Below are 26,175 nucleotides of genomic sequence, written 5' to 3' on the forward strand. Positions count from 1 at the left end.
CCTTGGAGGATTCTGCTGTTCTACTATGACCTTAAAGGACAAACACAATAGAGCAGGCTTGGAAAAGTGGATTCCTATTTTTAATTCTGAATTTCCTTAACTCTCTTGGGGTTGTTTTAGAGCAGCAGACAGTTCTTCTGAGAAAAACCACCACTACAGGGGCTTTTCAAAGCAGTATTCCCACAGCAACTCCACCTTATAGGGTAATAGTAAAACAGCTTCTGCCATGTAGGTACCTGTTGCTTCATGTAAACTTGCTTCAAGGCGCATAGTTTCTAGAAAGTGCTCTAAAATTTTCTCTGGGGTTCCTGACATCACAATATACCTGAGGGAGAGAAAGGAGCAGTTAGCATCTCACAGCAAAAACAGCTAATCGAGAAATAATTGCGTACCAGCAAGAAGATCAGGACTGCTGTGCTGCTGTGTGCCAAGCTCCTGCTCTGACCAGAATCTCTGTGTGTTTAGGGCAAAACCCCTCACAATCTTTGCTGGCTTCCCCCCGTAAACCTTAACAGTAACGTTCTCCACCCTGCCCAGGGATGAGAGACAGCCCCCTCCCACACAAGCACTTCAGTATAACACCACCACAATCACACCACAATCAGCAGAGCTGCAATGGTCCAAACTCAGAGAAGTACAAGCAAAAATGCTCCTCCACTGAGAATAAGTATCTGAGTAACAACAGCAATTTGCAGTCATAAAAAGGTCTTAACTATAGTCTTAACAGTTTCAGACTCACTATGAGCCTGAAATAAGAACTAATGTGTATCAGTGTCAGAGCAATGAAACAATTTCCTTCAGCATCTCTGACACAGGTTGGTCTGGGAAGGTGGGGGCAGATAATGAAATAGCACACTGTATCCTCAAATTTGTGCAATGCCTTGCATAGCTGAAGTGTTTCAAGTAGATAAACTGAGAATTGTACCATTTCCTGCAATTAGTTTAGTGAGGTGAGAGAACTAGTGCAACAGCCAGGTTTTTCTGCTTCATGCAAAAACACTGGCAAGATTTTAAGTACCCACAGAATATCATATGATATTGGAAAACTTGTCCTGTCATCTTTTTTTTTCTCTTTTCTCATGGATCAGATTTCTTTATATTTCCCTTCATTCTTTCAATCTTTGCTTTTTTTTTTCTTTTTTTTTTCTTTTTGGAATTCAACTGATAAAGTATGAAACTTAAAAAAAATAAAAGAAAAAAAAGAAAGAAAAAAACCCTGAGAAGTGAAGATACTCTGCTCCTGCTGAGAAATAAGTGGTGGAGCTGAGCTCCTGGGAGCTCCTCCTCACTTTGAGCACTGACCGTCACAGTTCTTTTACCTGCCAACCTCTTTGGAAGAACTGTATTGATGTCCCAAGAACACAAACACTTGTTAAGCCAGTGCACATTCTCACAGAGACACTAACCAAGTATCTAAGTGAGTGAAGCAGAGAAATCACAGGTTGCTGTACTCTGAATATGAAAGTGGAAATGAACAGTGAAGTGACTTGCAGGGCTGCTGAATTCATGCTGCATGAGTGTGATCACCCATAAAGAGTTAGATAAGTGATAACTTCAGAGCCAGTCCTCCCAAGTGAAACTGGCACTGAGTGAAAGCACAGCTCAGGGAGCTGGGTAGGAGCTCTGTCTCCTCTGTAGAGAAGGCAGTGGAATCCAAACTGTAACCAAAGGATCTGCTCCCAAAATTAAGATTCTCCCAAGGCCAAGATGAGAAAATTAGCTCTTTCCTGAGAAGAGGTGCCTAATAAGCTCCTCTTTTGAGCAGTCATTTTCAAAAGTACTGAACACTCCACTAACACATTCCAGTAACACTTGATTTCTGGAAATCAAGAAACTGGTAATTTTGGTTTGGTCTCTCAAACATCAATGTAGCCACTTACTCTATTTCCTAAGGGAAAAAACATTGTCCTCAGACCCAGTGAACTGTGAAAATTTTAAACATAAAGACACTGCCAACAAAGAATTAACAAAGAATCCAACTGGTGAAAAGCAGACAGTGAACCTTCAGGGTAACTTCCTCTTTTGGGTAACTTATGTCTATTGGTCATACTTATCAGCAAAAGCTCTCTTGCTGGCACACTTATAGTACCCAAAACCTGACCAAATGAGTAAAATATTTACAGAAATGAAATTCTGAACTTTACCTGAAAATATTCCTGGTATGTAAGGCCTAACTTACTCACAAATATCTCTGGCTATTTTTATCAAATTCTGAAAAAGAAAATGTTAAATAATACAAGTAACACCGGTGCAAAGAGTTTGAAAGGAAGGCAGTGTTTCAAAATGTTCAAATGGAACTTTCACTTTTGGAAGCATGAAAAATGTGTCAGACCCAACAAAAAGGATTTAAACCTATGACCAAGTTGCTGTGCATTGCAGTTGCTGATGCAAATCCACTGGCTATGGTCAAGTTCCCCTCATTTGGGCAAAGAAAAACTTCTGTAAGAGTACACAGTTACCTGGTAGCATAGATTGTTTTTCTGGATGTTTTAATAGATCAAGTGAATAGAAAATAGAAAAAATAGAAGTTCCTGAAAAATGTGAAATGTCTATATAAAATGCAAGGAATGGCTCATGCAACCTTCACAGATCTTTATAAATCTTTGCATTTAGTCATGAAGTTAAAATAAGTATATGAAATCCCAGATGAGAAAAAACCTGTACCCAAAGTATTGCACAATAAATTGGCTCTTTTTTAAGAGAAAGTGAGGTTCAGGGTAAAGGATTCAAAACTTGTTGAAATTGTTTGAATGCTTCAGAAGAAAATTGTGTATCCATTTGCAAATAACCCATTTACAAAGCCTTTAGGGGTTTTACCAAGGTTTAGAATGGTAATAGCCTCACTCTACTCTTATCACAGTAGTATCCAAACAGAATTGTACTTTTTCCCTTTCAGTAAGAAAGGAAAATATAGTTAATATTGTTATTACAGTGCTAAACTATTCTGTAAGATAAGCTCTGCAACTTTCGTTGCATGAGATCTTTGTACTGTATATAGATTGTGCATAGCAAACTCTTCTTAGCATCTAGAGCTCAAAATACAAAATAAAGATACCTGCACTTAACAATAAAATAATGTATTTTCCTCTCATCTCTTACACGGTAACTCAGATTAAGAGGGTTTCATCAATCTCCATGCTTAGTCTATTTGGATGCTGTTTCTTGAGGTAAGTATTTACACTGAGATCTTCAGGGAATTATTGTGCAAAGACATAGAGCTGGTGTGCTGCTAGAAATGGATATATTACTGAGTATGGGACATGTGCTGATGACTAAAAAAAGAAAACCTTTATATGCACTGCAGTCTTCCACCGAAAGGGAATATGCTATTGTTTGGATAATAGTACCATTTTAAAAGGTTAATAATTGTCTGACATTTGCACTACTGAATGAAAACATACTTGTGCTGCGGCTGTGAATTTCCTTGATTAGAAATTCTGTTTCCTGCTGGGATCTTCTCCAACACCAAGACATCTTGGTCATGTTCTTTGAGTCTTACTGTATTTGCTTCCACATCCTGCAAGACAAGTTATTTTTAATAAATGTGACTGTACTTGATTTGCCTGATTAGTTACTCTTAACAAACTGCATGACTTTCAAACACAAAATACTTGTGTTGGTTCTTTCCCTCTGTATTTATTTGTCTTTATTCTGTTTTTCTCACAGGCAGAATCAAGAAGGAAGCACAGGCACCGAGGCAAGAAACAGAGAACTGTGGGAGAGATTAGAGCAAGAACTATATTAAAAATTTCCATTTTACGGAGATGTCAAATTTAAAAAAAAAAGTTTGCTGGAAAACAGTCTCTCCCCAACTTGCTGTATATAATGTCGTCTCTACCCCACTTATATGCAAATACTATTTTCTACAATCTGACTTTTCTCTAAAATAAAATAATAATAAAAAGAAGAAATTAGCATTTAAGAATAGAAATCTTAGCTCAGTAAACTGTTCATTTCTACTACCAACTCAGAGTAGAAAAAGAAAAAAGTTAAATATAATGTGCATTCAAAAAACACAGGTAAAAATTAGTAAGACCATGGGCTTGGATCTTCTTTGAATTATAGACCAAAGCTTAATCAGTTTTAAGTCTCCACAGCCAACCCAGCCTTACTCCCAAAGGGATCCTCTTTCCCTTTGGTACAGCAACCACAAGTCATTTTTATAGTGGAATACCCTTTCTGGACTGGTTTTATTGCTGCAATACTGGGCATATACAGGTTAAAATACAGGACAATGCTAGTTTTGACTTCCTCTACCATGAATGACCACAAAATAGCCTGAATTTACAGAATTAAGTTGGACTTTGGAACACATTTACCCCAAAATGAGCAACTGTCAAATTAGTCTGGGAATATCTTTCTAGAGTTCTCTGATAAAGGCATCTGTAACTTCTGCCATTTGCCACTTGATTCTGCCCTGAAACTCATGAATTTAATGTACCTGACCTGACACTGACCTATGTGGGAGAAGGGGTGATCTTGTTTTTTATTAATATTTGGACAGAATATCACTCAGAAATCCTGAACAGCATGAGGAAAAGCTGAGCAGGGCAAATGCTAGATTATAGAATGTGAGAGACAAGATTCCATTTGATCATATTTTCATGTCTGAGCTGGGAGCTGAGAGAGGAAAGGTGATGAACATATTCTTTATGTGACCTTCTAGATTGTCTCATCTCTGTTCCACGATTAGGCATACTACAAACAAGGTTAACAATATTAATATATTCATAGAAATGACAGCCTCTAGAAAAACTTGCAAGTTCTGATATCACACTGAGGGCTGCCCTTCCCACTCTTACCCTAAGGATCCTGTTGAAGTCCTCCTTATCTACTCTCAAGAAGTGGCAGTTGTCTTCCCGCAGAACAATGGATGCTGCTCTGGGAGCATCATTCACAAGTGCTAACTTGCCAAAATCATCTCCTTCGTGTAGAGTACATACCACACCCTGCACAGAGCAAAACATTTACATGCAGAAACCCATCATTACTCTGGATTCTATTGAAAATCCTTGTACAAACACTGGACTTCACAATCAAACACCAAAATAAATCTATTTGGCAGGAAATCAACAGCCAAAATAATGACTAGGAAACAATACTTGATAGCTGGTTATTACTATTACTAAAGAGAGGCAAGAACAGAAAAGAATCAGCTTGTTCCCTGAAATTGCATTCAGCTTGAAGGACTCGTCTCTTCTCAGCCTGCTGAAGACAGAAAGCTGTTGACTATTTTGTTTTTTATTTATAGACGCCCTAAAAAATAAAATCAAGTTTGCAGAATTAACATGGAGCATATCTCCAGCTGTTGTACATCAGCAGTGCTCTGTTTCCTCCAATTCCCAGTAACAGAGGATCTGGCCCACCCAGTGATGTAAAAAACATGGCTAAATATGTGTTACTGAGGAACAGACTTAACACTAGGGCCCCTGTGCTAGATTTTGGTGAAATGCTTTGTTTTCAAATGGAGGATTCTCCGTCACTGAATGAGTGAGGAGTGGGGTTTAAGATTCAAGGGATTCCTTTGTACCAATATCTTTTTTGTTTTGAAAAATCACTCTCATAAACAGGAAATTTCATAAAGATGCTTTTTGGTCTATGGCTTAAGTAAAATGAATAGCTGGCATAAATCTGGAAGAGCTTCAACCAACCTGAGAACCACCAGTCACAAAGCAGTACTTTTGTCTGACATGCATGAGAACAGTTATTCATCCAAATGCATGACAACACGGTGGTAAAGGGATGGGGCAAAACCCCCATGAGAGAGAAGTCTGGCAATCCACCAAATTCCAGCAAATTACTTTGTCCTAAAGATACTGATGTAACTCTGATGGATTACAGTCAGAAACTGAGTAATATATCCCAAAATTATGGAGCAATCTACTGGAAGTATAATCAGTAAAACCATTGGATCATTTCTTAATAAAATTACAATCTATTTGTTTTGTCAGACAAAGCAACTTCACTCTAAATTAAACTGTATTCCTTCAAAGTTTACTCTTACAATTTCGATAATAACAATCATACAAAATAGCTTCTGAAAAAAATACCTTGCCATAAATGACTACGTTTACTGATCCCTTTAGGATAATGTACCAAGAAGTACCTTCTTCTCCCTGATTAAATACTACAAGAGAGAAAAGATTTTATGGTTAGAATATAATTATTCAAAATATAAATGGGCCAGATTCTTCACCCAATAAAATTCAAGATAACTCTACAGTCATATAAATGTCTACCTTATAAAAGGGCATACTATGATTTTAAAAGCAACTGCCTTCAGAATTTAGAAAAACAATTCATACCCATATTGTTATGTTATAACACTGATGTGAAAGTTGCTTTTCTTTTCTATGACAGCTCCAATAACTACTTTATCAATATGTCAGGTCATCAATTACTATTAGCACACAGGTTGGATCCCACTAGTAGCACCATGTTCTAATCCAGTTCTCTAGTGACTGTAAAGTTAATATTCATTTGCTAAAATGTCTCCGTATTAACATGCCTGAGTAATCTACCATTTTTAATCCTTTATTTTGTGAAGGAAGATTTTTTTTTTTAAATACAGGATTATATTAAAATACATTTTAAATAGAGATTGGTCAAATAAAAAATTCTAGATAAAAACACACCCAAATTTTAAGTGATACATACACTCAGCCAAGGAAACAGAATTAATTTTGGTATTGTCCCTGCATTTGGTAACAGACTAAGCTATCACTTATTACCCTAGGTTTTGAACATGAAGTGACAATCAAGTTTGAAGAATGCATCCAAGTTTTTCTCTTGTCATTTAAGCATTAGGAATTTATATATTCACAGCACAGGTAAGAAAGAGATCTGACAGGATTCCATTTACTTACAGACTGTTCCTGCTTTGGGATGTGACTCAAAAATGAGGACACCTGCTAATTCCCGTTTTACCTTAAAATAGAAAGAGAAATTATAGTTATTATATGTATCTCATTCCTCCTGGTGATGAGGTCACATAACATAGCCCCGTTGTACTTTCCCTCCCTCCGCATCATTGATCAGTTGTTGGTCTGCTTCACTTGATCTCCTAATTCCTATTGATTGGCTTTACAGAGCTACAATTCCTGGCTCCAAATGGCTCAGACAAGGGCATCTTTAAGATATGGGTCTCCACATCTTTCTTTGTACACACACATGTGAAATGACCATCAATGATTAACAAGACAGGAAGTTTCAAATTGTAGTAGTTAATCTGTTACCGAAGATAGCTAGAGATTGTCAATTACTGCATGGAAATATTCCTGTTCTCTCCTGAGGAATCTGGTTCAGACTGACGTAAGTCTGTGCTTCTGCTGTGTCAAGCTGTGAGGCACAGCCATCTGGACTTGCTGAGTCCCCTCTCTGCCTGACAGCTCCCCAGGCAAAACATCTAGCTCAGTACCTCTTCCAGGAACAGGACACTGCCCTTGGTGTCAGCCAGCCTCCTGCTGGGTTTGTTTTGCCCTCGGTGTGATCAGCTCTGGCTGACTGGGCACTTGTCTCTAGTGAGACACTGCCTACAACTGCTTTTTGCCACTGTAAACACTGTGTTCTGCCACAAAATATCAGTAGCACTAGGAATCTTGTATGATCCTGAGTTCTTATGTGTTTTATGTTTCTCTTCATACAACCACAAGTCTCCAAGAACTTAGAGGCCAATTTCCAAGCAGCAGGATTCACTTATTTGGAGCATGTCAGCTGGTGACAAGCCATTTTTCAGAGGTACTACCATGTAACTTAATCATGCTAAATACAGATCAAAAGCTGGCCTCAACATCTATTTACTAGTAGTATTTTCACACCACTGTCTCGCTTGTTTAAATTAAAAAAAAAAAAAAAAAATTAGGCCACGAAGAAAGACTTGGGAAGGAACTCTCATCTTAAATTCTGGACACAATCCAAATGAGAATCTGATGGCTGCATCTCCTAAGATGGGTGTAAAAATTTGGGCACTGATGTACTTAAAGGCACCCACCCAACCTTGGTGCTCAGGCACCAAGGATAAACATATCACATCAGCCACCTCTCCTAGAACTCCTTCCTGACAATCAGGGGAAAGCACTCCCTTTTTGAAGCCTGGAGAAAAAGAGAGATAAATAGAGGTTTCTTAAAGTACACCGACCAGTGAACACAGAGGCATGCAATTTCTGTAACACTTAACTCACCAAACTCCTTTACAACTTCTGCTCAAAGGCAATGATACTTTCATAAAGCCAGAAAATACAACCCCATTAGCACTGTTCTGCACAAAGCAGAGAGCATTTCTATCCATTTATGTCCTCAGATGTCTTTTCAGTTGATTCAGTCACTGGCCTTTGCTGTGAATGAATTCACTTGATGAATCCCGAGGTTTGACTTGTTTTTAACACTGTGTTATATAATTCTTCTTCATTTGTACATTAACTTCACAGGCTTCTCTAGCAGGAATTAGTTCACCACCATGAGACTTGAGCTTTATCCATTTTAATTTCTATTGCTTGTGGCATATCAAGAAAACTTATTACTTTAGGAATTATGCCTTACTTAAATTAAACATTTAATTTCCTTTCAAGTTGATTGGTCATTAATCTTCTAGTTCATAGAAGCAATGCTATCTGTTGTTCCTCTGAAGATTTCCTCTAAGCTAGTCTTGGTTTCTGTCTTCTTCTTTAGTTCATGATGCACGTAATAAGCTGGCATTTCCATATTCTTACTAAAAACATGGAATCATCTGTACTTCAAAATGCCAAGTATTTTTTGCAGTTTGTATCACTTTCCATACTTGCTCCATATGGTACTTGCTGTGGTATCTGACCTCAAGTCTGATTTTCTTCTGAGCTGAAAATATTTTCTATTTCAAATTTTTTTGTTCTGGGTTATGTATTGAGAATTTTCTTCACTCCATCTCAATATCTGTTTATCCTGGGTAGTTTCTTTTGTTTAACTTTGAAAGGGTCATTTCCGGATCTTACAGTAGTCTTTCTTTAATTACTCTTTTCTGTACATTCCAGGGATTTTTAAGGCTTTTGGATGTTGAGGAATACATCTAGTGCAGGTACCTTGGTTTGCAAGCTGCAGTTTGTCTGCAGACTGAGCTCTGTGTGGGAGCCCAGAGAGACAAGAGGCCATGGACTGCCAGCCCTCTTCAGAGCAAACAGCACAAGCGGCACCAGCCACGTGAAGGCACACTGGGAACACAGCAGGAGCACAGGACACAGGAAGAAGGGTGAGACTTGTGAATGCTTGGATGGTGAGGGGATAAAAGCCCAGGGGTTTCTTTATTGGAGATCCCTCCTCAGAGGCACCAGCTTGAGCTGTTTCTGTGTTGCAGCACTGTGAATAAATCGTTTTATGGAGCAAGACATACAAGGCTCTGCTATGGGAAACCTGGGGTGGAAGCAGTGAGGAAACCTGGTCTGCTTGTGTGAGTGGGGGATGTGCAGGAGTCCAGCAGGACCTGCCAGGTCACTGGAGCTGCCCCCTGTGAAGGGGCTCCAGCCCCAGCAGTGACAGTCTCTGGTGCTGGGAGTGTGACTGCCAGAGTCTCACAAATGGTCAAACTGGGAAGTTTCCTTAACACCAATGTAATTCAGATATCAACTCTGAATGCCTACTCTTTTTTGACAAACATAGTTCAGGTTTTTATGTTTGCATGGAGTACTATCTTTCTGTAAGGCAGCTTCATAATTAGCTGCATCTGTCCAAGCTGAGAACAACTGAAAATAAGAGATTCTGAAGAAGGTATTGTCAAATATGGATCTACTTTCTGACTGGTTTCCTTCTTCTGAAAGCATCCACATCTTATTGCTACCAATTAAAGTGCTATTTAGCTCGTTTCAGTTGTCTGCACAGTGTATGATGAGACTTTAAACAGATGCATTCTCCTGTCCATTCCATTTATCCTTGATTCTCTGTGCTGTTCTTGACCACTTCAGGGAGAAAGTGTCTGATGAGATTTCTTTCACTCAATGGCAAACTCCAACCAGCAAGCACTGCACAGTGCACCTTCCTCCACCGTATAATTCCTCCTCCTAACTGGCTCAAGCCAAGACTCCCTACAGAAATCAATTCTGCAAAATTCAGTAGTACCAGTGCCTTCATTTACACAAAGATGCCAGACAGTGGCATCTGTGCCAAGTGAGGGGCTGTGTAGAAATACTTGAAGGGAATTATATCTGATACTAAATAGACAACCTACACCTGCACAGTGCTTGGGTGATTCTCACAGATGGAATAAATTCTTTGCATGGAAAGTATAAATGAAAATGGTTACAGGCTCTCTAGCTTTAATAAAGTCAAAAGTCAAACCAGAAGTAAAAATTAAGCCTCCCTTTAGGTGATGAGTTATAATTTTTAAAATTACTTACTGTGGTAGAAAGGTGAGATAAGGCCTTAATGTGGAGAAGTTCTTCATATATAAATTCTAAGTCATCTACAGTTCTCTGGCCAGGGCTATAGAGAGAAGATAAAAGGGATAATTCAATGCAATAAATGGTGAAATAAATACTGCACAGAAGGACAGAAAAACACAAAATGCTGCTGAACAGTCTAGTAAAGTGTACATCCTCACCAAACAGGGACTGAATGATGTTTCTGGCTGGAGGACTGAAACACACAAAGGATGGAAGCTCTGTGAATGCCACCTGAATGACACTGAGCAGCAGCCATGGCAACCACCTTAGAGAGATCCTGATTAGGCAGCTTTTCTGATTAAATCAAGTGTTCTATATATGTATAAAATGGTCACATAAATCAGAAATGGTACATAAAGATTTGTTCCTTTCAAAAGGACTCCTGAGCGTGGGGCATGCACTATTTTTCACAAGCATTACTAATTAGCTGTAGCAAACACATTTGTAGTGGTTTGTAAAGGAGGTGTGAACTTCTGCTGAACAAACTGGAGATGCAGCAGTGCATCTTGGAGAACAGCTAACGACTGCTCTACAGTTAATGCTGAGTGCTGCTGTTTAGCCACAAAGGTAAATAAGAACCACTCAGTAATTTCAGCTTCTCTCACTGAAAAATACAAGAAGCTTGTGCTAGAGAAGAATTATTCCTTCATCAATGCATTGATGAAGGAATAATTCTTCTCTAGCACAAGGAGTAGTAAGGAGGCTGGCACTGTAGCTGAAATAATTCCATTTCTGTAACCTACCCAAAATTTTCTGATTGCTAAGGAAGGGCACAAATACTGTGGGGACTGCACTGTGTCAGAGATGCTTTGGAGGATCTAATAAACAGCACACAGGAGGAGTTGTGGGAGCTTGACAGTAACTCCCAATCTTTTCTCACTCACAAGATTCTCTTCAGTTACAATATCTAATACAATATTATTTTCTAAAAGAACAATTTCTCCTGTCATATAATTTTAGACAGCACATTGGAATGACATACAGACACACAGGAAGAAAAATACCTTTAAAGCATTATTTCAAGCTATTTTTGTAGGACTAAGTCCTTCCAAACAATATGGTATAGATTTGTGAAAAGCAGATTACAAGTAATTAATTCAATGGGCCAAGAACAAAAGAAAAGAGCAACAAAGACATAAGGGAAACGATGAAAATGGGATTCAAGAGAGGAAATGGGATACAAGAAGTCCAGTCTGAGGGCAGGAGTTCCAAATGAGAAGGTTTACATGCTCCACCATTACAACAAGCACAGTTCTAAATCCTGCTGTCTGCAATGTCTGGTGTCAAAAGAATTAACAGCACAATTGAATCTTTGGACAGCTCTAAAAGAAAAACTACAATGATACAAGTTTTCCTCCTAAAATGTCAGTATTACAGGAGACTAGCACCTAGAGGATCAGGAAAGCCCTATGAAGAAATACTGTGCTCTACAGATTTTCTGCCTAGTCACCTCCTGATTCAACAGTCTGTCTACATCTTGTGTGAGACACAGGGAGTAGCCAGCTCTGTTACTCTGGAATTATACTGCATCTTTTTACAAAAGTAGCTGGATGGAGACTTCTTTTGGATGAAAGAAGTACTGAAGAAGTCACAGAAAATATAAGGAGAACTGACATCTCTGCTAAGCAAGCTTTATTTTTCTTCTGTTCTTCACTTACCAATGACATGCATTTATTATTACCCAAATTAAAGACAAATTTAGACTACAAATAATTTTGGATTAAATTACTCTTTTCTCATACAGAATCAAACTATTAAGGGAAAACCAGAAATTGGTTTGGTACTGCTATGCCCTCTAGTGACTCAAAATACTCCAGTTTCTGAATCTGGCTTGAAATTACAAGGCTGACCCTCCTAGTGATTTATGCAACCATCTTAATTAAGTACAGCATAAAACGAAGCCAGTACAAGCTAGCTAACAAAAAGTAAGGATTTTAACAAATAATAGGGAAGTAGCAACTTTAATTTTATTACATGCTTGCAAAACGAGTATGTCTTGGAGAATATAGTGTAACAAGTTAAGAAATTTCTACATTAAATCAAAAGATAAAAGGATGATGCGTTACTACATGAGATCTCAATCAAAAAGACAAAAGGACACACTCTTCTTTCAGCATGTCCATTTGCTTCCCATGCTAGCACATTGGAAGGACTGACAATCTGTAGCAGATATCTGTACCTAGTCTTTACTTCTGTTCCTGCAGATGTCACGTGGAGAGATATTAGGCATCACTGTGTCTTTAAAACCTGTGTGGTGACCCACTGATGTTGATTTGTAGGATCCTGCTGTGTAAAGACCTAGTTTCTGCAGGGGACACATTCTAACAGCAATAGCTGGTTATAGAGCGGATAATAAGTGGAATAGGTAGGGAACGAGGGTACACATTAATGGACAGAACTCAGGTGATATTAAGTGATCAATAAAAACTGTTCAGTGCTTGGAGAATTTACCAAGGTCAGAGACATCGAGCTTCTCTGTGACTAGGATGTTGACAACAACACAGTACTTTACCATTGATAAGCCACATACGTCAAAGCAGTATCATTGATTATTTTTATTGTACAGCTAACCAGAAAATTCTCAGATAATATGAACAAGGGAAAAGATCAGAGACCCCATAACATTGTGATTAAGTGTCAAATGCTCTCTATGAAGAAAAAATGTGCTAAGTGAAGCCACTAAGAACATATAACACAGATTTATTACTTCAGTCACACTGCTAACTTACTTTAGGCTAGGGCATTAAAAAGAGAATGTAATCCATAACATTATCTGAGCTAAATACTATTGTCGGAGCATTACAAGTCTTCCTTTAAAGACTCCTGTTATTATTGTGTTTAGCTTTGTATTATAGCATCCTATTAAATTAGGGTTTACTATCAGGACATATTTTCATACTGAAGGGGGGGGAAACACTTAGGGAGGAGCTGTATTAATTCTACAGTAATTTTTACAGGAACTTTAGCAAGGTCTGCACCTGTGCTACAGCCATTATAAGGAGCAGAGAGCTGTGTTTGCTACTCCACAAAAAGCTACTTTCACATTCAGTATATGTGTTTCCAAAGGAAAAAAAAAAAACACAATAGCAACAAGAGCCTGCCAAAAATTTCCCTGAGCTCTATTCTGTTTTTTAAACTATAGAACATTCTTTCACAGTTTGACAGTTAAAATGCTGCAGTTAATGTAATAAACAGAGACTTTTTTAAGTTGGCTGTCAAAACAAGTGACACTTTTTGTTAGAGATTTTCAGATTTTGAACAATAGAAAGTACCTTTCAAAGCAACAGCTTCATTATACAATCAAATTCTCCAAGTAATCTTCTCATCAAAGAATATTGTCTTATTTCTTTCAGGGTAATTATCTGAGTTCTGCAACCTCTCTGGAAATGGTTACTGTTATAAAATGCAGCTGTGTTGGCTTGAAAATTGTGGGTCCTGCTCAGGTCAGCTAGAGTCAGCATCTCTGAAGCCTTGACAATTCCTTTGAACTTTTGGCAGCTGTAACAGTGTCTAGTCAAAACTAGCAGGACTCTGAGGATTCATGGAGATTTTAACAGCTTTGCTACAGCTCAGTCCAGGGAGGATTTTCAACTAACAAAATCATTACGTATGTACACTGAATACTAGAACAGTAGTTAATATGGTCTCTGGCAGTACAAGGTTACTTCAGTGAGCAAAGGGCTGCAAAAATTATCCACTTTCAGCGATAGGGAAACATGTCAGATGATATCAGTCTTGAGAAAACCTCTTTCTCCTCACTATATTCCATGAAAAATCTCATATTAGTATTCTTTCAGGTGATGCTGTGCAAGTGACAATACAGAGAGAAGAGCAGTACTTTCCACAGCATCCTTCCAGCCTTTCAGTACTCTGTAAGCAGTCCAGATGATAATCAATATTTATCTTGCTATTGTAAACTTACACTCACTGTTCTGGAAGTCATGACAGAAAGCAAATGAAGCAGGCAGCCAAAACCCATGATAACCAAAAGGGAAATTCATAGAGACAACCTGCTCAGTTAGCTGAGGCACAGGACAGAGTGCAGAGAAGCAGGGTCCCAGCACACACCTTTGCTCAGACTCCAATGACTGGTGTCTGCTAGAGGTGCAAAAGCTCACATTTTCTGCTCAGTGGAGAAGGCACAGGACATGTCTGCGAGGGTACAAGATCTCAATTCCATGACTCCCTAAGGATGTATGCAAACACTCTGCTCTCACTCTGGCTTGTCCATGTATTTTGTGTGACAGGGAGCAAGTGCTCCTTTGGTTGTATTGACTAGATCTCTAATAAGGAGAAGAAATAAAATGTATACTTCAAACCTATTGCTGCATGACAGGGTTTCCTGTTTATATAAGCACAAGTGTTTGATGGCACTTTTTGAAATTCAATGCTTTTAGCAAGTTTTTGGAAAAGTGCTGTTGAAATGAGCTTGTGATCTAAACAGGAATGGAGCCTAGAAAGGATACAGATGGAAACAGAACAGGAACAAGCACTTGGGTTAGGTGATTCAAAAATCTTTTACTCTGAAAAGTGTTCTCACACTGTAAGCAGGGCCCACTCCTTTCCCATGGCAAAGACAAACTTTTACTCCCTGAGTACCTTCCTGTCTGAGTACCTGAATGGCCCCTTACTTCAGTGAAGGTGAGTTTAAGTTATTCCTTATTCTCAGTGTGTTCAATTAGCAGCAAAATATGTCTGCCATGGCCACTAAACCCTACCTGCTTAACGCGTGCCTTCAAGGGAGGGTCAAACAGAGTTTATACTGGCTTTGAAGTCACTATAAAGCTGTCTGAAAAAAGGCTGATAATCAATGTAGGTTTCTCTTGTTTCCATGTCACAAGGAAGACCCATAATATTAACTCATTATTCTGCTTACAGTTTCCTGAGAATCATCCTCATATGCGCATCTGGCCCAATCTGAGAGAGAAGCAGCATAGTATCCTGTAGCTCCTCATCACACTCCTTTTTCTCCTCCTCAGTTGGCAAAGGGGCATCTTCATGCTCATCATCCAAAAATCGATAAAATAAGTACTTGTCTTGAAAGTGGTGTTCCTGGTCCACTGAAAACAACACAGCACATCAAATACTGAATGCTCCTCCATGAAGCAAACCTTGTTTGCTGTGTAGTATCATGTTTGTTACAGATAGATTATTTAAGAAGGGAAAGAAAGCTACAGAAAAACTCTAAGAGCATGAAACTATTTCTCATGTATGCAGCTTGAAGGGTACACTTTTAAATTGTGTACTACAAATACTATGCAAAAGGCTTCCATATAAGTGTGTTTTGGGTGTGTATAAATACATGCATACACATGTATATGTTTTTTTATTAGTTCTGTTTTTTTATTGCTTGAAACTATTTCATTTAATCAAACAAATGACACTGGGAAAAATGGTTATATTATGAATTTCTAAAAGGTATTTTCTAGCGAAACAGTTTGCTCTACTTATTTAGACAGGCTGAAAAAAGGTAGCAAAAGCAACTAAACTCCTTGTGATGTACCAGAAATGTGTATTATCAAGGTATAATCCCAGGGGCAAGTCCATTGATCTGTGTCCTGGTGGAATAACTCAATGCATGAACTGCCAAGAGAAGACCTCTAAAGTAACATTATGATACTGCAAACCCCTGGTCTTCCAAAGTAAGTCAGAGTGATGTGTTGAGTTGGATACTGTGATGCAGCTTGCATTAGCTTTCCCCGGAGAGTTCAAGGGAATATATGGTAGGAATTCAAGTCAGAGCCCTTAGGGTAAGGCAGCAGTGGAAACAATCTGCCTTCTCCCTGACAGAAATGGAATTTTCTCCCTGGGATATGGGAACCACAACAGATGATAAATGCAAGTTTACTGTAATAGAGCTACTCTTCTACATTTAATAAAAATGTATATGCAAAGATTCAAATACGAATATTGCTTTAGAAACCCACTCTTTTTGAGGGCTGTAATATCCTGTTACCCACTAAACCCTGCCAAATGGAAACTGAAAGTCAATGTAAAATGCAATCAGAAAGCTAACATAAAATCACAGATTTCTGCACTGGAATATCTGGTGTGCTGAATCCCCTCCAAAACCAATGCAAATCATTCCAAAATTATGAATCTGAGCAAACACAAACACTCATATTCACTTCAAAATACTGCAAATCTTTGATGAAGGTTAGTTTAATGCATGGTAATACATCCCTTGGTTTTGGCCTGAGTGCTACCCAGTTTTAACAATATAAGCACAAGCCAGTGTACTCCTAAGTATAATTAGACTATCATTATCAATTGTTCATTTATGATGCAATATGATCATAAGTTAAAAAGCATACTGGCAAGATTCAAATAATACTGCCTGTGTGTTGCACTTGTACCTATGAATGAACAGGCAGCTCTGTGGCATTTATTTTAGGCTCATGATGCCTTTCTTTTTCATGAAAAAGAATACAGAGGTGTTGATGTCACACACTGCCCATATTTTCTTCAAGATAGTGATTTTCTTTATCTTACCATGGTTAAGAACACCTTCTTCCAGCAGTACTTGCCACATGCCAACAGCCTGGGTTCGTAAATGGACACAAGGACTTTGTTGCATCATCCAGTCAACTAGCTCTGTCCCCACACAGCACTGCCTGAAGGACAGATAAACAGACAGGAATGAAAAGGAAGCCTGCCAGGAGAGAGACTGCACACAGTAACTGCCAACAACAGTGATATCTTAAACCTGTACACAGTTAAATCTCCCTGCAGAAAACCCCATGTCACCATCTACATACACATGCTTGAAATACCAGTGAAGGTGTCCAGTTTTAAGAAGATCACCTTAGCAAAGAAATGTTTTGGGAAATGCAGAATTCAGAGGATCTATTTGAGCCTGTGACACCTGGTACAAAACCTACAGCACCAGTGCAACAACCTCCAACCCAGTACTCAAAAGAAACCTCTGGATACCATGGGATACCAAAAGCCTCATGCTTCTCAGAATGTTGCATGCAAGCAGAAATTTAATACTGTAAAAGTTATGCCAATGCAGCCTCCACAGGAACAGTGAGTGCTATGAGGGTGTTCCTGCATTTGTAATCAAATTTCTGTCACACTGTATTTAGAGACACTGGTTTTGGTACAGTGTTCTGAGGCTCTCTCATGTGAGGTCTTGGTAACCTTGCACCTCCTGACTGACCCAGAGGCAGAGAGCAGGTCTCAAGTTCTGGAGAACAGCCAAAAACGATTAAAAAAGAAAAAAGCCACAGGGTCACTTAGTAAATTCCTTATCCTTACACTCCCTAATTCAGCAGAACAGTAAGAGTTTTCCCAGTTCTGTGTAAGAGAAAATGGTGCAGTTGTTTGACCAGCACTGTTCTTCATTTATCATATATGCTCTTCTGTTATTCTAGACCAATCAGCAATGTCATATTGAGACATATTCTTGAATCAACTCACAAGTGCCAAATACCTTTGTATTTTAAATATATTTTGGACTGAAATATGGAAAAATCAATGTATTTATTTCAAATGAAGATCAGCAACATATTGATTTACTATTTAGAAAAAGACACACTCAGAGATTTAAAAATAATTTTTACTTAAAAATTCTCTGAATAATGAACTAGGTATTTGATTTAAACATTAAACTCTAAAACAAACAGATTATTTCTTAAGCCAATAGTAGGCAGATCCTGACACCTTGCAGGCAGATTTCTTTCTACACGTGCCATTGTTATCCCACTTCAGCAAGACTGTGCTGCCACCAGCAGGAAGACAAGAGAGTCTGACAAAACACTGGAAAAAAAATTAAATAGAACAGCAAATCTGCATCAGGAATGTTTCTCACCAGGTGAATTTTCAGAACACCACAGTGAGCAAGACTGCTGTAGCAATCAGTACAGGAACATAATATATTAATAAACTTTTCTGTTATCTCTTACTGATATACAAAGAGAACAGAATCTTCATTTTAACTTGGTACTACACATAATATTCCAGCTAACTATGCTATTAACTATGCTTTGGAAGAGTGTTTGTATGTGAACACTCTGTTCACAATCACAGACTCAATTTCCAGTCAAATTACTTCAGAAAGGATTTACCAGGCCCATTAAAGACTGCATAACATCCAACTCAAATAGCATCACAGAATAATTTCAGACCTTTTGAGACCTGCAAGTATGGTAAGGCATACATGACAAATCAGAGAATGGCAGGCATAAAAATTCAGAGACCTCCATACAATCAGCTCACACACCTGTAAGTCTTCAGATGGTATTTACGATCTCTTATCATGTGAGGAGCTCGGGACAGAATTGTATTTCGCAAAATCTTTCCAGCTCTAAGGATCTTTTCTGAAGGAACCTTGGTGATCATGGAAAAAAATAAAGACCAAGAAACACAGATTTTAAACTTTCTGGAATCTCTGTACTGCTTTCTGCAAAACAAAACACAAATGCTCTCCCTCCTGAATTAAAAATCCTCTTGCACAGAAGCTTACTTTTTAGAGCAATGTAGTATATATTTGGGATTTTAAATTTCACATACTTCTCACATCTAACAGAAAGTATCACTTCAGCTGATTCATATTACACTGTTGTAAATAGTTATTTCTATTTGTCTAGTGGCCTGGCTCTACAGCACACCTGTGTTCTATTACCTGTGTAATGGTTTTAGTAGGATGATGTGGGATGTGAGGATCAATAAGAGGTGTCTGAAAAATAAAATGAAATTAAATACATTTTTTAAGGTTGACCAGAAAAATAAAGACTAAAGGAAAAAAAATTAACAAAAAAGCTGTAATAACAAAGAATAATGTGGAAGTCCAAGCTCTGCCCAGGACATAGGAATATATAAAAAGCTTCTGAACACATCCTCCTAAAGGCAAACTTGGTTGTTGAGGCTCAGCAAATTAAAACAGTGACATGACATGTGAAGATGAATAACAAATCTGTGCTAAACTTTGTCAAGTACTAATGAAATGGGTAATGGCTGAACGTCACGTCAGATCTGAGCACACACAGGCACAGTTACCTCTTTGCCCCATACAACAGCGCTGCCCCGCACGCATCTGCTCTGCCATTCACCCCCCCACCACAGAAATTCTCTCCTTCTTCAGCACCTTTTTCTATTCAGCTCTTTTCTCCCTTACAGCACAGCACAAGAAACAGGAATGGAGATAGAGATCTTCTTCCTCTGTGTTTTCTAAATTATCACCAGGCTGAGCTGGCAACCCTTTTATAGCTGCTCTCTGAAATGCAGAGGCAGGCAGGCAACTCGCAGGGACCCAGGCAAGGACTGGGGCTGGCAACGAAAAAAGGAAAGAACAAAGCAAGTGGCTTGGTTCTACAAAGGGAGGAGTGAAAGGAAAGACCATCGGGGCTCTACAGGGGAGAAGGGGATGAGAGAAATGGGAAAACAGGCACATAACAAACAGGTGAAAGAGGGAGACAGGGAGCACATGGCACAACACAGAGGGAAAAGGAAAGCGGAAGGTTAAAGGACAGTAGAAACAGAGACAAAGGTGAGCAAGAGCAAACTTCAGCAGCCACGTGAGGATGATGGGCAGACCTTTGGCTTGTAGGGCCTGGTAGTTACAGCATGGACCAAACTCACTTTGAGTGTGAGATGTCAGGACATGACACAAGGGCTGGCTTTGGCCGGTGCTCAGGGCTGGCTGACAGCAATCAGGCTGAGTAGAGCCCTCCCTCAAGGGCAAGACTCTGCACCTCGGCCCACAGCAGCCACGGTGCCCGCGCAGCCCCGCGGCAAAGCCAAGGCAGCCGGGGCAGGATCAGTCAAACACACACCAGGCACTTCTGGGCTGAGGAATTGGTTTCCTTACACTGGGCATCTGGCCATTAGCTCCCATGGGATTTTAATGATGTGACACAGTCCTTGCACTTACCAAACAGGGCTAAGAGCTAAAAATGCAGCAGGAAACTATGGTGGGAAGGGGAAAAGCATATGACAGAAATCAATAATCTTAACATAGAGGCCTGTATATGGAAACCAATACAAAGTTCTTGTTTCTATTCATACCTTACAAGAAATCTCTGAAAAGGCATATCAGTACAATTAAAAAGGGATTCCTGATTTTCCTCATTTATTAAGTCAACAATTTTTTATAAACACATTTAAGTTCCAAACATTTCTCTTCAGCCAGAAGAGCAGTAGCACATCCCTCAATATTTCTTGGTTTCTGGAACTGTGTGGAATCTGCTCTAGATGGTCTACATTTGCAGTTAACATAGGCAAAGAATAGCAAAATCTTTTCAAAGATGCTTCTAATGAAAACAAAACCACAGAATAACACTCTCAAACAGGTACAATATCTTCAATCTAGCCTCCAGATTTTAATTCTAGTTAGGAATATACTTAGAGGAGAGATAAAATATATAAGACAAAAAATATAGGAGATTTTTAGAGCAACAGACTAGCAAAAACAAATGCACATTTTTGTTCTTTGGAGTTTCAATTAAGTTTAAAAAAAATGCATAAACTTATAGGTGAAAAATTTACCATGGATGAAGATTTTTTAATAAATCTCCCAACCTAATCAAAACAGAATATAAGACAGCATTTGGAAGGAATCTGATTCAACCCAAAAAGGTGAAAGCTAAGACACAGCACAAGAATCTCCAGAAAGCAGCAGGAAGGCTTATTCACTGACATCCTGACCAATACAGAAGGATCAGCTGCAAAGATTGAACATAACTTGGGTGAAGGTGATCATGAAATGATCCAGTGTCAGAACTTTACAGAAGGAAGAAAGAGCATCAAAGTGGACACAATGCACTAGGAAGAAAAGTTTCCATAAAAACAGAATACTGATAGCTATATTCCTGGAGTGGGTCATGGAGGAACAAGTGTGAGGTAAAAGGAATTAATGGGAGCTGGCAGTTACTTAAAGAAACCATATTAATCATACATACAATATATACTAGAACTTAACTAGAAGGTGAAGTAAAGACTTTGCTAAAGAAAGAGCTCTTCACTCATACACAGAAAGGAGAAAGTAGGGGGTCTAAAGCAAGTATAAATTGAATAACAAAAGACAGAATTAAAAAAGCAAAGGTATTAAATGAAACAGACCTGCCAAGAAATGTCAGGAGGTACAAAAATATTCCACAAGTACATTAGTAGTAAAACAAAGAAAACAAAGAGCGTTGAGCTGCTGTTTAACAGAGGGAAATCTATTTACAGGTGGTTCAGGAAGGCCAGAAACTTTTGATTTATTTTTAATCAACGTTCATTAGAAAGATCAGTGGCAGAGAGATGGTTAATATCCTGAGTAGTAGAGTGACAGGAGTAAAATCTCAACCTTGAATAAAACCCCAAGAACATAAATTAGTTGTTTTCAGATTGGCTTTGTAGAATTTCATGCAGGAAACTTGAAGAGCACGAAGAAACTTAGAGGGTTGCAACCATCTCGGAACCATCAACAGCCACTCTTGGGGTCTAAGGAAGGCAGCTGAAGACAGAAATATGGAAAAGGAGAAGCTGAAAAAATGCAGATATCAGCTTAAAGTCTTCCTAGAAAAAGTCAATTTGTAAGCACCTGGAAAAGAACAGGGAGATGAGTCACATGTGATGTATATTAACCAAGAACAGATCATGCCACACTGATCTAATTTCTTTTCATTATCGAGTAGCAACATTGATAGATTAGACAAGAAGTAGTAGATTTTCAACCCTTTAGTAAGGATTACCACTTTCTCATCAGATATTCTGTTCTGCAACAGTCAGATTAAATTCTTAAAAAACAGGTACAAAGTCAGCTGGAAAAGTGCATTTTGAAATCAATTACCAGTGAAGCAAAGTCAAACTGGCAGTCATACCAAAGGTCTGTTCAAAGCAGCATTCAAGAATATATCACATCTGATAACAATAAATATTGACATGGGATGAAGCAGAATACACCTTTATTGATTCTGCAGGAAACTTCAGGATGGGAGGCATTGCACATACATTACAGAATAGGTTTACAATATGAAACAGTTGTAGAATTGGTCTAAAAATGATGCCTTTATGTACAGAGTGATGACTACATTTCTGAAGCAGGTGGATCCGCTAAATAAAGACAGGGTATGGAACAAGTGTCTTAGTGCAGTACCACAGAAAAGGAAAAATGGTTTATAATGTTTTAAATATTTAAATATTAAACACAACTGATTAACCAATGCCATACTTGTGTAAAAGCAGCAAATACTGTGGTGGAATGTAGTAATATATTAGATATATAATGGTGTTTTGCTTTAGTCAGCCTAGGTAAGAAAAGCAGTGTGTCTCATCTGCCCATTTTACTCCAAAAGCATCTAAACCAGCTGGAAAGAATTTAGAGGAAAGCAACAAGAACAATCAGAAAGCACAACATAAATAATCAAAACTGTTATTAGCTAACGAAAAGGCAAATCTTAGCAGAGGTGTGATTAAAAAAGTCTTCTGATTTAAAAGACCTTTGAAAAGGAGAAAGAAGTGGCCCAGTCCATCATGCAGAGATCAGGGAATAATTTAAATTGCTCTAAGAAAGATTCAGTTTAGGCATCGCTGAAGCTTTCCTCGCAGTGTGGACAGTGAGTTGCCAGAGAAATCTGGTTCCTCAAGGATACACAAGGAATCTGTTAGGAGTGACACTGCTATAGTGTGCATGTGGCTTGGGGATGGACTCAATGCTTTCCTGAAGTAGTTTTTAGCCTCACTACATGGTACTGTGCAATTTGTGAGGACAGAGGTGATCAGTGACAGAGCTCCCGGGGCAGTGAGCCTGGACAATCTTTGCTCCCGAGGGACAATGACATCCAAAAGACATGCCCAGCAAAGAGCCCCCAAAGCTAGAGCCTTTCAAAACTGCTGCAGTGAGCTCTGGCTGCACTAGTGATTAGTTGAAATGCAATAAAATGGAAACACAGGGCTTGGACTGAGTTTGCTACAGAAAGGCAAGACATATTTCAAAGGCAGAGCGATGTAACATCAGTTAGTTATTAGGAGACAACAGGGTTCCAGCAACAACTTCCCAACAGAAAAAAAATGTATTCTGTAAGGGACAGACACAGATTGGCTAAAGACCAAGATTGTTTTGTGAATCTTTACAATCCTGGATCTTTCATTAAGGATTGCTTGGAAAGCACTTAAAAAAAAAAAAAAAGGGAACTCCCCCTTTAAAACAGCAGAGTGTGAGGAGAGTGTTTAATTGACTTAACACATCCTGGTATCTTTGAAGAATTAATGAGACTAAAGTACATACATGTGGAACAGAGGTCCTTGATGATCCCATTTTTCAGGACTTCTGAATAAGGGAAAATTTATCAGGCAAAGAGCTCATATAAGCAATCCAATTACAATAGTTTACAAACTATTATGCACCTCCTGGCCACAGGAGTGACCAGTCTAAGTGCTCTTAGCTTTCCTTCAGTGTGAGATAAAGCAACACAGCAACACCACACATAGTTTGCTGACCTTCCCTGTAGGGCAGGAGGTCATATGGGTCTAGAGGGTGGAGAAGGGAAAGCTGCTGGTGTTGGTAGGGGAAAGCAGAAAATTATTATGAGAAACTGTGGTAAAAAGGCTTTTTGCATTAACATTGAAAAACTCCTTATCTGTACATTTATGGATTCACATTTGAGCCATTCAAACAAACCCTTCACAAAGCCAATCACAAAACTCCCTATTTAAATTGGGGTGAAGCAGAGAAAGCAATAATTTTAGCCTCCATTCCTTTCAAGATTCAAATATTTATGCATGAGAGCAATATCACAGATTTAAATAGGACTATTCATGTGTATAATTTTATGCACACGTTTAATCTGTGGAGAAATAGGCCTTAGATTTCAAACTACAGGGCAAGGCCTGTCTTTATTTTAGTGTTTCTTACATCACTGAGCAATATGCAGACAAATAAATAATAAAACGAACAACAATAATAGTGACCTACTATGAGATCTGTATTTGTCAACTTATTTGATTCTGCTTAATAAAATCCAAGAACATCTCTTACAAAAATAGATATCTCTATTCCCCTTGTTAAATAGCTGTAAAGGGATGTCTCTGAACCTTTACATATGAATGAATACTTTAGATCTACAGCAATTTGGATCAGTAAAATCAAGTGATGAAGGGAACTTAATTTACTATTCTCAAATGCAAACATAGGATATGTGTATTGCAAAGAACTAAGGTGAAAAAAGTAAAAGCCAATGAATCAGGTTTTTTTTCACATGACCTCAGTGTAGCTCATCTCTGAACAGAGAACAAGTTTCAGTATTGACTGGAGTTAACTACAGCATGTTACCAGGGTGATCAGATAAACCTGTGCACTACTGTTGATCCCTTTATTTTCAGCTGGGGAACTGAAAAGAATTGCAAGTGACATCTGTTTTCCTGCTGGCTGCCAAGGGGATCCAGAACAAACAAAGGACAAAAGCCACACGCACATTGAAAGGTGTCAGCAGCAACAGCCACCTCACTAAGAGAGGTCTGTTTGGTTTACATCCTCAGTATTTACCACTATTGGTGATTTATGGTCTAATCCAAATCCTACTGAAATCACAAGGAAGTCCCTAATTGATTCAATGAATTTTGAGCCAAGCCCACAGCATCTGATTCTCCTAAGTGTTTCTCAGGGAGCAGAGCATCTTTAGCTCTTACTGGTTCCAAATGACTCCTGATGCCTTCTGACAACTGATGTTTTTGAATATCTTTGTATACATCTCCCAAAAGACTTCTAGTGCCCTACCTGGTACACATAGGAAGAAATAAAATATACAAAAAAAACCCCATTCCCACAATATTGGCAAAATCATAGCCAGCCAGCAGGATACAGCTGACAACAAGGCAGAGTCCCCACTGCCCCCCCACGCAACACCACCCACCTCACCATTCTTTCCCAAGCTTTTGGTAATGTCATCTATTTGTGCTGCTTCAGAATAAAGGCAGAGATAAGAGTTCCAAAGATGGTGTAGAGATGACTTTTTCCAATACAGGCCATTATTTCCAGCACTACAGAATAACCATATAACAGGGATAAAGTTGAGCATACAGTATCACAGCTTTTGGAGTGTATTTTCAGCTGGAAAGCAGTCTTGGATGGAGTATCTTGAAGTTAACTCCATTGGTCCTATTTCCAGCTGCAGTGAAGTGTCTATGCAGACTGCACCAACCTCTGCTAGGATACTACAGGGAAAACAATATCCTTATTGAATGCAGATTGCTGAACATGAGAGAAACAGCTGACCAAAGATCTCATCATAAAAAGGTCCTTTGGAAGACATTTTTGTCAAAATTTGAAGGAAAATGTAATCATTATTGTAGGAGTTCCCCTGAGAATAGCCCGGTTGGTCAGAGCATGGTGCTAATAACATCAAGGTTGCAGGCTTGTCTCCATATGGGCCATTCACTTAGGAGTTGGACTTAATCATCCTGGTGGGTCCCTTCCAACACAGAATATTCTGTGCTCTGTGACTATACTAACTCATACTGGATCTCTGGAATAGCCCTGTGTAGAATATGCTGATATATTGACCAATGCTTGTTATCAGAAAACAATCTATGTGATGACCCCTAACTCCTGAGGGTGAATGGTCCATAAGAAACCCTGGCATACATTCCCTGCCGTGGGGACTTCTGATGGCTGGGACATGAAACCAGCACTGAGCCCTGGGTCCCACCCAGACTGTCATATTTAATCACAGAGCCAATCACTGAATATTCTGAGTTGGAAGGGACCCACAAGTATCATCAAGTCCAACTCCTAGATGAATGGCCCATACAGGGAGATTCACCACACCCTCTCAGAAAACAGAAA

General features: G+C 38.8%; 1 protein-coding gene across 3 annotated transcripts in view; it reads right to left on the bottom strand.

Annotated features, from left to right (window-relative positions):
- Positions 1-26,175, bottom strand: part of RAPGEF4 (Rap guanine nucleotide exchange factor 4) — a 142,487-nt gene that overhangs the window by 36,924 nt on the left and 79,388 nt on the right. Inside the window, exons 7-16 of one of the 3 annotated variants that reach the window (XM_058809900.1) lie at positions 19,033-19,086; positions 18,631-18,737; positions 16,899-17,020; positions 15,283-15,466; positions 10,362-10,446; positions 6,867-6,927; positions 6,051-6,127; positions 4,803-4,949; positions 3,402-3,517; positions 237-325 (exon numbers count right to left, since the gene is read on the bottom strand). In XM_058809900.1, the coding sequence (XP_058665883.1) occupies positions 237-325; positions 3,402-3,517; positions 4,803-4,949; positions 6,051-6,127; positions 6,867-6,927; positions 10,362-10,446; positions 15,283-15,466; positions 16,899-17,020; positions 18,631-18,737; positions 19,033-19,086 (1,042 nt within the window). The remainder of the gene's footprint in view (positions 1-236; positions 326-3,401; positions 3,518-4,802; positions 4,950-6,050; positions 6,128-6,866; positions 6,928-10,361; positions 10,447-15,282; positions 15,467-16,898; positions 17,021-18,630; positions 18,738-19,032; positions 19,087-26,175) is intronic. The other 2 variants (XM_058809901.1, XM_058809902.1) reach the window with 2 other exon arrangements.

Source organism: Ammospiza caudacuta, chromosome 8 (assembly GCF_027887145.1).
Source record: "Ammospiza caudacuta isolate bAmmCau1 chromosome 8, bAmmCau1.pri, whole genome shotgun sequence".
In the NCBI taxonomy this organism is placed as follows: Eukaryota; Metazoa; Chordata; class Aves; order Passeriformes; family Passerellidae; genus Ammospiza; species Ammospiza caudacuta.